Source organism: Silurus meridionalis, chromosome 13 (genome assembly GCF_014805685.1).
Source record: "Silurus meridionalis isolate SWU-2019-XX chromosome 13, ASM1480568v1, whole genome shotgun sequence".
NCBI classification, from domain to species: Eukaryota; Metazoa; Chordata; class Actinopteri; order Siluriformes; family Siluridae; genus Silurus; species Silurus meridionalis.
This window is the reverse complement of record NC_060896.1, coordinates 8,183,271-8,199,350: the sequence shown is the minus strand read 5'-3', so window position 1 is coordinate 8,199,350 and position 16,080 is coordinate 8,183,271. Positions and strand designations below refer to the sequence as shown.

The 16,080-nt window shown below is 40.0% G+C and overlaps 1 protein-coding gene across 5 annotated transcripts in view; it reads left to right on the top strand.

Annotated features, from left to right (window-relative positions):
* The window catches only part of sema3d (sema domain, immunoglobulin domain (Ig), short basic domain, secreted, (semaphorin) 3D), a 38,225-nt gene extending 28,844 nt beyond the window's left edge, over nucleotides 1–9,381 (top strand). For all 5 annotated transcript variants that reach the window (XM_046864755.1, XM_046864753.1, XM_046864752.1 and 2 more), the window contains exon 18: nucleotides 7,833–9,381. In XM_046864755.1, coding sequence (XP_046720711.1) covers nucleotides 7,833–8,222 — 390 coding nt within the window. In that variant the 3' untranslated portion in view covers nucleotides 8,223–9,381. The remainder of the gene's footprint in view (nucleotides 1–7,832) is intronic.
* The last annotated feature ends 6,699 nt before the right edge of the window (nucleotides 9,382–16,080 follow it).

The window sequence follows — 16,080 nt, the reverse complement described above, 5'->3', positions numbered from 1 at the left end:
ACACACACTGAGTCTATTGAAAGCACATGCATTAGTCTATTTGGCCAACACTTTCTCCATTATAACAAGTGTTTGGCCTATTTTAACAGTTGAATCATGCTAATGTTTATATCACTGGTTCTAAAATTTAGTGGTTTTCTTTCACTCATAATACACCTAGACGAGTTTTTAATTGTATAAAATATGGTGGTGCCTGAGGCGAATTCTTAGTTTTAGTTGAATATCTACATTATTATTGAACAATGAACTATATTACAAGTATTGGGACACCTGAATTTCCCAGCTGTATGTGGTTCTTTCCCAAACTGTTATCGCAAAAATTGGGATGTCTTTGGATTTGCTAGCATAGAATATTTTATTCACTTAAACTAGTATATCCAAATCTGTTCCAGCATGACAACTTCCCCCGAAGTACACAAAGCAAACTGAAGAAATGGTTGGAGTGAAAGATCTCCTGCTATAGAGCCCTGACCTCAACCCTACTGAATAACTTTGGGATAAATTGGAACACTGGAATTGGAATTGACCTGTATGTTCTAATCCTTAACAGTTCGATTTGGTTAGCATTTACCCACTGTAGCCCCACTTTCTGCGGTTTCTGAAATATCCTAACCAGCACATCTGGCATCAACAAGCATGACACAGTAAAATGCAATAATATCACATTTTTCCCCCATTATGATGAGTGATGGTGAACATAAAAGTAGCACTTCCATTCCTGAGATAACAGGATAGCAGAATTTATTGCTGATCGTATTTGAATGGATGTGCTATTTTTTTATCAGAAAAGGGAAGTGAAAAAAATAAAAATAAAAGTAAGGGACAGGAAGATTTGCAAATGAACTGATAAGGATAGAGAAAGAGAGCTAGCAGATTCCATTACTGTCATCCATTTTCTCTCACTTTCTGAACCTGACCCTACCTGATCTTGAGACTGTAGTATTTCTTTAGCTTCCTGAGACTCTTACAGTTTTTTTCCATTTATCCCCTAAAGCCATTTTTACTCTGGACATCTGAAAATATTCCATTGCCCTCATTCTCTCTCGTACATGCACTGCCTCTACTAATCCAACACCCTCATCACCCACATATCCTCACCTCCTCGGTCTCCCTGAGAGTGGTTCATGCTGCGGATATGAAGGAGGATTTGACCTTGTGGTACCGTGTGGGTGTTTTTGTATGTGCTTGTGTGTTATGATGAATGGATAGACCCTGGACTAACTCCTCTGAGTGTTATATCAGCAGCATTGTTGTATTGATCCATCACTACTGTACTTAATCACTCCTGAATCGCCAGAACACTCATGCATGCATCGTGTGTAAGAGTGCGTATGTGTGTGTGCGCCAGGCTGTTCCTAACCTTTGTGGGGGTTTATAAAAACGAGATATTACTATATACTGCTTACAGCATAGTCTCTGATTAAACAGAAGCTTACAGTTTTAGCATTGGTTATATTTGACACTTTGTCTTTTATTATCATCTTCTTCTTCTTCTTCTTCTTCTTATTATTATTAGTATCGTTCCTGGACAAGCAGATGCTGGGTGATGCAGCTGCGCCGAGCACCTGCAACACACACGCACACACACACACACACACACACACACACACACACACACACACACAAACATTCCCATGCTTTACACCTGCAGTGTTATCCTAAAATATGACCCAACACCTCACCTCGTAAAGCACCACGCTGAGCGATGTGAAAAAAACATGTGTGTTGGTGTGAATGTTTATTCAAAGCGAACAGATACAGATTGCAGCATGCCATCCCTAAAACACGTTTCCTCCCACAGTGCTGAAAATCTACAGGTCAGTGTTATGAGAGACAGGAGTTGTGGAGTGTCTCATGTTTTTTTTTTGGAATACTCCAACCATGCCATATAATCTCTATAAACCACATCTGTAGAGTGTGGGCGGTTAAGGCAAGCAACATTTTTAACACATTTCTGTGTATGAACAGAAAATGTTTCAAGCACACTTGGGTTGGATGTCCATCAGTACACATTTCAAATACCCTCAACACTACTGAGGCCTGGAGTATTCCTTAAAGGCACAAGTCTTTAACAGTGTATGTACACTGGACTGTGGTCAAATTTGAATCCTCTGCATGACATAACATGACAAAAGTAAATGAGAAAAAGCAAGAGAAATAGTCTTGCATGTTCTCTTCTAGGGGTGTACAAAAATATTGATACGCGAGTATCACAATATTTGTTTGCCGATACGGTATCGAATCGTGAAAACACCATATCAATATTTGTATATATAAAGATTCATGGCCCTTATTCCGTTTTGAGTTTATATCCGACAGCTAGATACAGTAGATAGCAGTCTTTTATTTCGGAATTTAAACAGTTACAGGAAGTACAAGCATAAGGGCTCGGAAGTAATGATAGCATTAATATCTGCCTTTTTCCTGGGGGGTGCTGTTGTTAAAAAATTGTGGGTTTAAATTCCACCGAAAGTTGACTGACTTGCACCTACGGAAATATGTTTAGTTTTTGTGCGTTTGGTTTTTCAGGCAGCAGTATGAATGATGCCATTAAAAATATTAAAATGCCATTAAAAATCAACATGTGCTCTTCGTCTTTCCTTTAGGTCTCAATACTCCCTCCCTGTCCTCTACATCTGCCTCTTTTAAACCAACAACCTCCATGTCTTCCCTCACCACATCCATTAACCTCCTCCTTGGCCTTCCTTTTTTCCTCCTTCCTGGTGGCTTCATCCTTAGCATTCTCCTACTGATATACCCTGCACATGTCCAAACTATCTCAATCTCGCCTCCATCACCTTGTCTCTAAAATGTCCTACATGCGCTGTCTCTCTAATAACCTTGTTTCTAATCCTGTCAATCATCGTCACTCCCAACGAAAACCTCAACAACTTCAGCTCTGCTACCTCCAGCTCCACCTCCTGTCTTTTACTCAATGCCACTGTTTTTAAACATAAACATCATACAACATTGCAGGTCTCACCACAGTCCTATACATTTTCCCTTTTACTCTTGCAGATACTCTTTTATCAAAAATCACTCCTGCCATTCTTCTTCACCCACTCAACCCTGCCTGCACTCTTTCCTTCACTTCTCTAACACACTCTCCATTACTTTGCACTGTTGAAACCAGGTACCTGAACTCCTTCACCTTCTCCATCTCTTCTCCCTGCAACCGCACCACTCCACTGCCCTACTTCTCATTCACACTGTACTTCTCATGTACTCTGTCTTACTTCTTCCCCTTCTCTCCAGTGTGTACCTCCACCTCTCCAGGCTCTTCTCAACCTGCTCCCTACTCTCACCACAAATCACAATATCATCCGCAAACATCATAGTCCACGGAGAGACTCCTGTCCGACCTCATCCGTCAACCTGTCCATCACCACTGCAAACAGGAAAGGGCTCAGAGCCGATCCTTGATGCAGTCCCACGTCCACCTTGAACTGCGTTCCTACTGCACACTTCACTGTTGTCACACTGTCCTCATACATGTCCTGCACCACCCTCACATACTTCTCTGACACACCCGACTTCCTCATACAATACCACAACTCCTCTCTCTTCACCCTGTCATGCGCTTTCTCTAAATCCACAAACACACAGTACCACTTCTTTTGACTTTCTCTATACTTTTCCATCAACATTCTTAAAGTATGAAACCATACTGTTGCTCACAGATGGTTACCTTTTTTTCTCAGCCTGGCTTCCTCTACTCTCTCCAGTAACTTCATGGTGTGACTGATAAACTTTATTCCCCTGTAGTTACTGCAGGTCTGCACAACCCCTATTATTCTCAAAGATCGGTACCGGCACACTCCTTCTCCATTCCTCAGGCATCTTCTCACCTCCCAAAATCTTGTTGGACAATCTGGTTAAAAACTCCATTGCCATCTCTCCTAAACATGCTTCTACCGGTATGTCATCTGGTCCAATCGACTTTCCACTCTTTATCTTCTTAATAGCTGCTCTCACTTCCTCCTTACTAATCCTATCCACTTCCTGCTTCACAATTTCCACACCACCCAACCTACTTTCTCTCTTATTTTCCTCGTTCATCAGCTCCTCAAAATACTCACTCCATCTTCTCAACACACTCCCCCAACTAGTCAACACATTTCCATCTCCATCCTTTATTGCTCTAACTTGCAGCACATCCTTCCCAGCTCGGTCCCTCTGCCTGGCCATCTGGTATAAATCTTTTTCTCTGTTCTTAGTGTCCAACTTCTTATACAGCTCCTCATATGCCTTTTCCTTGAATTTCGCCACATCCTGCCTACGTTTGCCTACGTTTCTGATCACTCTGTCGATCCCAATTCTGTTTTGCCAACCTTTTTCTCATTATGCTTTCCTGCACTTTCTCATTCCACCACCACGTCTCTTTGTCTTTCTTTCTATTTTCAGATGTCACACCAAGTGCCTTCCTAGCTGTCTCCCTTATCACTTCTGCAGTAGTTGCCCAATCATCCAGCACCTATTCACCACCACCGAGCCCCTGTCTGACCTCTTTCCTGCATCTCACACTGCAGTCTTCCTCCTTCAGTTTCCACCATCTTATTCTTCTTTCAGTCTTCACTCTCCACTTCTTCTTCAACTCTAAAATTATCCTACAGTCCACCATCTGATGCTGTACAGCTACACTGACCTGATATTTCTTAATCTTTATTTTCCTAGAGATGCAGGAAAATAAAGATTAAGAAATATCAGATAGTAATATTGATAATATTCAGTATAGACTAATGCTGAATATTGATACTAATAATATAATATAATAATAATTAATCATCATCAATCCCTCTTCATCCATGGTAAGGGATTTGGCTTAGTAGTGCTATTTTAGATGTAATGCAAATGCAGATCCTACTGTGTTCTGGCTAAAATATTTTTTTTTGCAAAGGTTTACATATAGTGGTTTGTTCTTAATGACAGCTTTCCTAAAGTTATATCCTATTCCTAAAATAAGAAATATCCCAATACATCGCCTTGCTTACAGTATCGCAATATGTCTCAACATATAATATCTCAGCCCCTGCATCGTAATACGGTACGTATCGTATCGCCATATTCTTGCCAATACACAGCCCTCTTCTGTTCTGTATCTCTGTATATTCAGTTGAACTGGTGTCTCAAAAGACTTTATGAGTTGTGTTTGTGATTGATTCTGAATGGAAGGTCTTGCTCTCCTTAGCCAGCACATGAAAGAGTCAGAGGCCTCTTTCACAGATTTAACTATGACCTTATAACACACAGACACCATGACATCACTTTGACATGCACACGCACAGTTTTTCCTTACATGCCTCAGGTTGTTTGTGTTTTAGTCGACAGCATCAAAGAACACAAAGTCAAAGCTCATATCTGGCGAACAATACTGATTAAGAAACGTGCTCCATGTAGAGATTTTTATTTTCTTCCTGCTATAAACATTGTTCAGCTCTGATTTGTGCTTTAGGTATAGTCAATCCTGTGAATTTTTATGTGTGCTCATATGTGCGTGCGTGTGTGTGTGTGTGTGTGTGTGAGTTAGTGTGCACTTGTTTAAAAAGGAGCAGGTATGCTTTGAAGCCCCCTCATTTCTCTCGAGAACAGCTGCATTGTTTTAGCGCTTGACAACCTCATGACTTGAATGAAGAACTAGCAGGCATATAAACACTATTGGAAGGTTATTTTCCGATAAAGGAATCTAACCAGGAACGGTCTTGATCGAGATTGCAACTAATAGATGGCGCAACAGTAAGGAGGCGGTTATTAGTGTGCTTTTGACCATGTCATCGCATTTTTATTACTGGAACACATCCTTTCACAGGCTTCCCAGGGCTGACCCTTACACGCATATAGAGTTAACTTCCCGTGGTCAGAGGCCACCAAAGAAGTGAACATGCACCTTGAACATAGATCACACACTTGCTTTTTAGATAAGTGGCACAGACTAATCATTCTAAAGGATGCATCTCTCTCTATCTCTCACTCTCTTTCTCTGCGCACACACATGCTTCATTATCACTAATATAGTGGCAGCCCTCCTGATGTATCTAATAAGACTGTAATGACCAATCCAACACAATAATTAGAGGTCAGCAGGAAGCTGAACCTAAAGGTGAAAGTGCGACCTTTGCCCCTGTGTTTGGAGAAGGGTGGAAGCCATGCTGTGCGCCGGTCCCCATGGCTGTGCACAAACCATCAGAATGATTTATGGCTAGGAACACTACAGGTGACATGTGAATTCTCCATCGGCATTTGGAGGGGACACCTAATTATTGCACAGAACGAGAAAGTGCACAGTAAACAGTTGAAAAGTGGATAACAGCTATACTTTGTGTTTGTTTCACGGAAATGTTCACTCTGAGTGGAGAAGATGCAAAGCATATCACTTATTGATTGTGTTGAGTAATTTATATATACAGTGAAACCCGGTTATGTCGCCGGTGTAGGGGACGCCAAAAAGCGTTGAGATAACCGATGATCGAGATAAACGAAAACCAATATGGCGGCAATATATTAACATGCTTGAAATGTATTTATATACATGATGTGCGTTATTAAATGAGAATGTGCATGCACATGTTTTTGGAGTTTTTTTTACACAACAGCGTTGCCGCGATTTGATTGATTGGTCATGCGGATCGAGAAAACCTGTAATGCGGATAAGGAGGCGGAAGCTGAAGTAAACGCAAACAAAGTTTATTGAGAATACTCAGGAGATAATCCACCAATACTTGTAGCGAAGCAGTAATATCCACTGGAGTGCTCCGGGAGTTTGATCCACGAAGTTCTGTAAAAGCAGAGACAGTTCGTTTAGAGAATCCTCTATGGAAAGCGCAGCGCTGGGCAGCAACGGATAAACGTGGTGCAGACAGTGTGAACATGGAAAACAGCAGAATCGGGGTAATCCGGGGTGCCGTTGAGAGAATGCGGAGTCCGAGAGGAAGGGTACATAGCGGGATACGTATACGCGATTACACAGACTGCCATGAAACAACACATACACAACATGCACACGTGCGGGCGGGGCATGCAGGGAAGAAGAAGCAGGGTGCTTCGGGGAATGCCGCCGCCGAAGGGGGCGTGGCAGGGGGATTCCTGACATAACCTACATTAAGTGGCAAATTTGCCCCCCCTTGTGCTCGAGATATTAGGGTTCGGCGACATAAAAAATCGACATAACCGATTACAAAATGCTAAGACAAAGTGAGAAATTAGCGGTTCCACTTCAAAAACGTCGACTTAATAGGGTTGACGAGTTAACCAAGGTTGAGATAAGTGGGTTCGACTGTGTATATATACACCGAGCAGGTATAACTTTATGGCCACCAATCAGGCATAACATTATGACCACCTGCATAATATTATGTTGGTACACCCTTTTGCTGCCAAAATAGTCCTGAGTCTAGAGCATAAACAGCATTACTTCTGCAGTAATTGGAGCTACAGTAGCCCATCTGTTGGATCGGACCACACAGGCCAGCCTTCACTACCCACATGCATCAATGATTCTTGGCTGCCCCTGACCCTGTCGCCAGTTCACCATTGTTCCTTCCTTGGAGCATTTTTTATAAATACTGACCGCTGCAGACCAGGAACATCCCACAAGTGCTGCAGTTTTAAAGATGCTTAGATCCAGTCATCTAGGCATCACAGTTTGCTCCTTGTCAAACTTGCACAAATTCTTACGCTTGCCTATTTTTTCTGCTCCTAACACATCAACTTTGAGGACAAAATGTTCACCTGCTGTCTAATATATTCCACTCACTAGCAGGTGCCATGTTGAAGAAGTACATAATGTTATAATGTCATAAAGTTATGTTTGATCGATGCTTGTTTGTGTGTTACAGATCAAAGAAGACGAGCGGGTGTTGGTAACAGAGCGAGGTTTGCTCATCCGCTGGGTGCAGCGTAGTGACGCCGGCTTGTACGTGTGCACAGCTCAGGAGCTCAGTTTCACGCGCACTCTCCTCCAACTTTCTCTGAGAGTCCTGGAACGCAACCAGCTTCCCGGGCACCACCCATCCACCGCCGGACCTCAGGATCACTCTATTCAGGACATGACGTCCGAGTTACGGCACAGTTATAAGGACTATGTGCGTGCTATGAGCGCACCGTCTCTGGAGGAGTACTGCGAAGTGCTGTGGCATAAGGAAAAGAAGCAGAGGCAGAAAGCTAAATGGAAGCAGGAACTCCGAAAGAACAGGAACCGACGGCACCACCAGGGGGCTGCCATCTGAGTACACGGTACTCAGATGTGCAGGTAGGAGAGGGAGGGCTAAAAAATAGCATTGATCTGTGGATCGATGTCCATGACCCAAATGGAACCCATTTCATCTATTTTAAGGGGTAAGACAGATCATTTGAAAACCAGCGTTCTGGTTGTCAACATCTCTACCTGTCATCAGGATACAGAGAAGACACACAAAGTATGAATTTGCTTAATCTACAGCAGCTATGCAAGTAAAGAACAGGTCCTACTTGCAGACGTACAGCAGAATAGTGCTGCTCATGTATTTATTAAGTAAATTTAGTACAAATACAGGACACAGGAGGATTCCCATTCACAAGTCTTTAATTGTAACCAGTAATGAAAATGCATTCATGTTGAATGACTGTAAATATATGTTTTGTACAGCATATTGTGCATGCGGTAGAATCATTGACGTTTTAATTGTTTTCAAATTATAAGTTTGGTGTTCACACAGCAGGTTTCTTAAATGCATCCATATTGCAAACGGGATCAAGCTAATTTGTAGACAGAACAGTACCACAATAGGCAGTGTTCCTCAGTTTGATCCTTAACTCACAGTCACTCCCTCTACTTTCATTTGTTCCTCCTGTGTTCATGTGGTTTTCCTCAGGTTTCTCTGGTTGCCTTCAAGAAACATGCTGGTGGGTTGATTGACTATGTTAAATTGCCCCTAGGTGTATGCATGTGTACTGGGGTGAACTGAATGTATTCCCACTTAAAATTCCTGGGACAAGCTCTAGATCTACCATGTTCAGCTGATTCGGGATTCGGGGTAAAACACATACTGAAGATAAAGGATGGAAAGAAACTTGATTTTTCGATCTGCTTACTCTGATTCACATATGCAGGGTTTTAATTCAGTTTGAAACTCCATACAAATGGAGTACAAATATTCAGACTTCAGACAATATTTCTATATAAACAACCAAACAAAACAAAACAAAAAAATGATTGAACTTGACTGCCTGACTGTCTGAACACAACCTATAATCAAAAACAATATAAAAAAAGGTTTGTTAGAAAAAAAAGTAATAAAATTCTGTATATTTCACTTGTGTCTTTTGTAGTTAGTTTGTTTATGATATATGAACTTATTTATAATTACAACCCATTTGGAATAAACTCTTTCCTTTAAAGCTCTCTGATTTAAGGTGTTTTATTGCTAAATACTTGATCAATTGCTGTTTTCTTCCTCTTAAATCTTTTTCTTTTTCTTAGTATTACTTCTTTATTTATTTGAATGGAGAAACTTACATAAACACACAATATACCCGATACCATGACTGGAGTTCTTCACTACAGTCATGCTCTCCAGTGCTTGTGATTGAGAAATGCCGCCAGTCTGGTCTGTTGGAAGACCAGTCAAACACACGGAGATCAGATTAGAGGGAGCGAGAGGAACTCACTGCCATCCATCATTCTTCACAGGCTGACCTCACATTACCCTCCAGCCTGGAACAGTGACTCCTGCACACACACACACACACACACACACACACACACATTGTATGTACTGTGTGTTCAAGGCTGAGATTCTGTCCAAGTCAGGACTCACTTTTCATGACCAGTTGGTTTTGCTTCTGTTGACCTAAGAAAAGGGTCAAGTTTGAACAAGTCATTCATGCACATATGCAATACAGGTTATGTCTGCAAGTATAACCTGCATTGTGTAGGTGCATAAATATAGAACTTTTGCCGTACTCACTGGTGGACATAAAGTAAATGTAATTTTAAAGTTTTAAAGATCTCAATCCGTGTTTGACTCATTAATATCATTCTATTAATAGATTAGTGTACTAAGAGTAACATTAGAGTCTTTTCACAAAGTGTTAATTAAGCAACTGTCTTTTGACAAAAATTATAATAGGAACATTATAGCCATAATAAATCATAGTACTTTTTATACTTAAGTACATTTGAGGGCAAATACTTTTGTATTTCTACTCAAGTAAAAGTTTAAAGGAAGCAACTTTTACTGTTTTCTGGTTCCAAACTTAAATATATAATAATATTGTTTGATTAAAACCAAAACCAGAATGAGAACGACACAGCCGTGGTTTAGAACTCAACAATACAAAAGATGCACGCTGAGACTCAGGGCTGTAGCAACACACATCAGGGTATAAATAGCCAAACTACATACGAACTAACACAAAAAGCTTTACACAATTGGGTGACCTGAAATGACAAGATAAGGGAAAACAAGACCAGGTAGTGAAAACCAAGCGCACAGTGGACTACTTTTTTAGGAACTTGCCCTGAGATGTACTATGATACGAGGTGGTATCAAAAAGTTTTGAGACTAGTTTTCAAGAAAGTACTTTATTTAAGTTTACACACTATCACCTTTAAAATAGTCACCTTACATAGCACTCCCAGTGTTTCTGTCACTTTCAGAATGTGTCTTAGAAGTTTTCTTTTCGAGAGTGGTCAAGCACCTTCTATGATTTTTTTGCTGGATCTCCGCAATGGTATCAAAACAGCAACATTTGAGCTTGATCTTCATCTACGGGAAGAGGGCAAAGTCTGAAGGCACCAATCTGGTGCTGAAGTAAGATGATGTTGTTTTTGGTGAGAAACTCACGTGTGAGGAGAGCTCGGTGGACAGGTGGTCAGAATAGCACCATTTGCACAGCTCCTGATGTACACAGGATGATGTCTTTTGCCACACTGACTTATTAAGGTCGGTGCTCAATGTGACTGTGCATGTGGCCTTGTCTTTAACTCAAATCAGACTCAAATCTTGGCATTCTGCTAGTGAAAAATAACAACATTATTTCCTGCTTATATTATTCGGCATAACATTATAATATATAAATAACTGGCGACTGATTTTAGTTTCATACAATTATGCAGGTTTATAGAGTTCATGAAAAAGTCAAAAAACTAAAACCTACAGAGCTACACCAACTCAAAGCAAATCTAATGCAGAATTCCTGCAAGTGAATCATGGTCACTAATCTTTTACTCACGTTCCAATAATTTTCAACACTGTCTGGCTTGTGAAATCTCATAAATTCACTATCTCGAACCCTGACAGCAGGACTTTCTACACCATGTGTCATGGCATGCTAAGGAGGATTGCCTTAATGACCACATGGGGCCTGTGGAAGGAAACGGGATTTTAACGGATGGGAAAGCTCTTTAATCTGTGCAACTGTTTCTTCTTCCTGTATGAGCAACAAATCAAGCAAAGCATGATGGATTCGCATCATTCCAATCACGTTGCAGTGCACAGGTCATAAATCAGTACTGTTTAGCTCTAGAAAATCATCCACAATGCTTTGAACAAAGAGTGAAGCAGAGTGCTGTTGATGGACAAAAGTTATGGCAGGATAAATTCGATCCAGCTGGGTGAATGGAAGAAAAATGTAACTTGTTGCTAATGGGGCATCTTTAGGCAACGAGTCAGCTGACCTGGTCATCAGGGTCATTAGCAATGTGTCTGACTGCGTCTTTTGTTCTGGTTCAGGCAGGTTGTTGATTCTACTTGGTTGGGTGGGAATTGAAATTGGGTGGTTATGAAAATGTTATTATTTTTGGTTTAGCAAACATGGATATTTTAACCACTACATACCACAAACGCTGTTGACATTTATGCGATTATGGTATTACTTTTTATGCTAAATTCTCAAATATGATTGGTCCAAAGGTGTTTAGTAATATTTGCAATTAAGCATTTCCTGGATTTATGTTCTGTTTAATGATAATGTCATTTCACTAGTAGCAGCTCCTTCATTTGGTCATGTGTGGGCAGCAAATGGATTTAAGAATGTTATTTAACAAAGAAAAAAATCCTTAAATTAAATAGTCTCCAGAGTCAAATATTTGTAACAGTCCTTTTGGAGCTGCTATACTGTAAGTGATGTCTTGTGGACAATACATATTATTAAATACAATTATAAAAGGATAAAAACTTTGTTTGAGCTTCTCCTATTAGGGAGATTATCCGCATGTTTGATTTGGCACATGTTTTTTTGCCCTTCCTAACCCAACCCCCCCCATTTTTCCGGGCTTTGGACCGGCACTAAGGCTTGGGCAACCCTAATGGCTGGGGTTGGTTCCCTGACCGGGGATCAAACCCGGGCTGCAGCGGTGAGAGCACAGCATGCTATCCACTAGACTACCAGGGAACCCACAATTATAAACTTATATAGACTTATACAATTATAGACTTATATTTATCTCATTCATACAACTGAGCAGCTATGGGAATAAGGTCCTTGCTCAGGGGCCCAGAAGTGGCAGCTTGGTGTGACTGGATTTGAACTCAAAACCTTCAGATCCAACCACTGAGCTACTACCTCCCAATATGAATAGCCTTAAACTAGTTATCACATAGTCCTTTGTGTCATTTCTGTACTGCATAATATTTACCGCATTTTGGCGGACATCCTTATCTAGAGCAACCCCGTTTATCTCATTCATACAAATGGTGTGGCTGGGATTTAAACTCACAACTTTCAGATCTAAAGTCCAATGTCTTAACCACTAATCTAGCAGATTCTAGTTTTCTAGATTCTAGTAAAATTATAAAACTTTAGGATGTGTGCTGAAATAGGAAGTGACAAAATCCATAGTGCTTACAGCATCACAACACTCTATCCTGGATTCTAGAGAACAATCCCATCAGCTGTCAATCACTCAGCCTGACTGCTTTAACAGGAACAGAGAACCCATTATCAGGTCCATTCCTGACACACTCCTGTAAGTGTGTTATAAGTGAGTGAGTGCGGAGTGAATGGCCAGTGAATAAGACATGGTGTGAATCGCTGCTGCAGAAATTCAGCTTTAGACTAGTTTGCCATGTTTGCGGTGGGTGTCAGCTTCTCCGTCACAGTCACACAGATTATTATTTGCATGTCTGCCTTTCGGGAATTAACGTCTTTGTGAATTGCTGAGCAGAACATTTTTACTGGGCTCAGTGAAACATTTTTACAAGGTTAGAAATGACCTATGAAATATTTATGCATATTTACATATGAATCATTCCACAAACCAGTTTCTTTCCATTTGCAAAGCTAATTAATATTGCAGGATTTTGGGTTTTATGAAGGCCCATGGCTTATTTATTGTTTGGGACAAATTGCTGTCGACTATAAAAAAAAGGGTGCGATGGAAAAAAGCGAGAGGATTAAGTGATACAGAGCTATATTTTGTATAGCAGTGCAGTCATGGGCTGAAGGCAGAGGCGACAATCTGCAGACAAATAGGCTATAAAATGAAATATAATGTAACGGAATGGTTCTCGTGCCCGATATGCCTTGGTCACAATTCTTATTCATAAGAAAGACTCAAGAGAACATATAATAGAATGTTCCAAACATTTGACTTGTATGGCTTTATTAAAAATGAGGGGAGGAAAAACCCCAGATAGACTGGTACGCCCAGTGGAAAGAATAAACCAGTAACAAACACATTCTAGGATAAAAATAGATAAAAAAATATATGTAATAATAAAAAAAAGGATGGAGACCAAATGGGTTTGCTGAGTTTGAAACAGAACATTGGACAAATGCATTTTAATTGCTATGGCTTTTCAAGGCTTATTTTAGACTTTAATGTCAGAATCGATTATGGTTTTGAAATGGACAAAAGGACACTGTGGAAACAAAAAGAGCATTAAGACTAAAACCGGAAACTGTTGCAGTAAGAAATTACTTGTTTGTCTTTGGATGGTTGTAGCCCTGGTTCAGTAATCCTTTGCTCATAGCAAGCACGTTTTTGCAATTGTGTTCATTCATTCATTCGTTCATTAATTTATTCATTCATTCATTCATTCAAACCGAAAAGATTAATCTCCAAAACCCAACAAAGGCAAGTCTGTCAATCCTGTGCTTTAAACTCATAACCTTACAATCAGTAGTATAGAATGACTGAGTCATCAGACTGCCAGATCTACACATTTTTAACTTACACACCATTTATTTTCACAGTAACTAAGGCAAATGTGTCTAATTAAGTTTAGTAAGAAACAGAGGGGGATCTAAGAATTAAAATTACTGCTGAAAGCTTTGTTTGGAGACTTTGTCTCAAGCTGTGTGTGCAGCCAGGGAACATTCTTTCCACCACCCTGGACAAGTCTTGATGCTGTGAGTCCAGATTAATATTTTTGCAATTATTTTTTGGATACAATTTTGGCAATTAATCTAAAAATTATGTTTGGCAGAAAAACTACACAGAGCAGCTGTTCAAAGAACCTAAAAGAACATCATGACCATGATGATTTATTACCCCACACCTTGCTATGAAGCATGGTGGTGGCAGTATTGTGCTATTAGGCAGCTTCTCATAAGCTGAGACTGGTGATCTAGATAGAATGATAGAAACATCTGACTCCAAATATTCATTTTGAAATCATTGCATTCTAAATGTATTTGCATTTTACACAGCATCTCAACTTATTTGGGGGTTGTTTGATAAGAAACAAGAGAACTCAACACCTGATGCTAAATTTAACTTCAAATCATTTTCCTCTTTAATCTAAAAAACAAAACAAAGTAATCATATTACTATATTGCTTGAATTTTTGTGGTTACCTTCATAGTACAATAAAATTACAGAGTTTTTTGATCAGACACTGTATCTGTTTTTGTTTAACTTGAATAAAGTGATCATAATTGTGGCCCAGATTCCATGGTAGTGCTTTTGTATAAATACAGGCTGTGTGTGTCCATGTGTCTTTTATTCAGTATTTTTTGTTAACGCCGATTGTTTAGGATTTTTTGGAGTGTGTGGTTGTAACCAGCTTGATCGCTTTTCCCCAGGAAATTTTTTCCCCTGTTTAGTCACCTGGCAATTTGTAAATGTAAGCCAACTCATAACATATGCTCCTTTTGAATTACTTGAAACCAGGCAAGCGCAATTTATTATTCATTATGTGTCACAGAACAGCTTAACACAGATAAAACACTATCAACCTTCGTCAATATACATATGGATACTAACAACTGCCTAGTGTCATAATGATTGTCGAAGAGAGGCCATCCTTTCCTCCCAGAGGGCATGGCTATTTTTACTTCCTTGGTTTTTATCCATTGGTATCTATGGCATTGTTGGAATTAGAACTTGTTTGAAGGTGTGTTAGTTATACAGAGCAGCAAAAATGATGTACTGTAAGCTGGCACATGAGTACAGGACTGAAATAACAACGAGCTGTTTATGTAGGTAGTGCAATATTACAGAGCGTTTGTACTTCTACAGATGTGAACTGGACAGATGTGATGAGAGACAGATAGAGAAATCAGTGACATAGGAGAATATTGATAGTGTCCCAAGGGCAGCGAGCTGAAGGAATGTGTGACAGAGGGAGAAACAGTTGTTATCTGTAAGAGGGTAATGACTACCTATGAAGCTCACACCTGATTTATTGCCTCTGTCCCTTTACTTCACTTCCAATACCCACAACACACATACACTTCCAGACGAGTGATGGCTTCATTCGCAGGAAACACATGAATGCATGCTCTTATTTATTACCCCACACCCTGCAATTGCAAGCCACTGTTAGTTTAATAAATGAAAGCGAGGAAAGATATATAGTATTTCAATATATAATTCAAGCCTGTTCTAGCCCTGATTGAGAAGGCAGAGGAAAGATCAACATAGAGGTGCAAGGCAGAAGTAATGTCAGATGTAATCCTTTCTTAGATATTTGTATTAATTATGAATAGATCAGCTTTAGGTATCAGGTTGATATTTATTCTTTAGTACATGCTTCAGTTAGCCAAGTTTTTGATAAGACACAGTTGCTGATCTGGACTATAAGGATTACCGGAGAAGCCAATTAGATCAAAGCAACAGATCAGCAGACAATCATGGCCTCGAGCTGCCATTTGTGATCT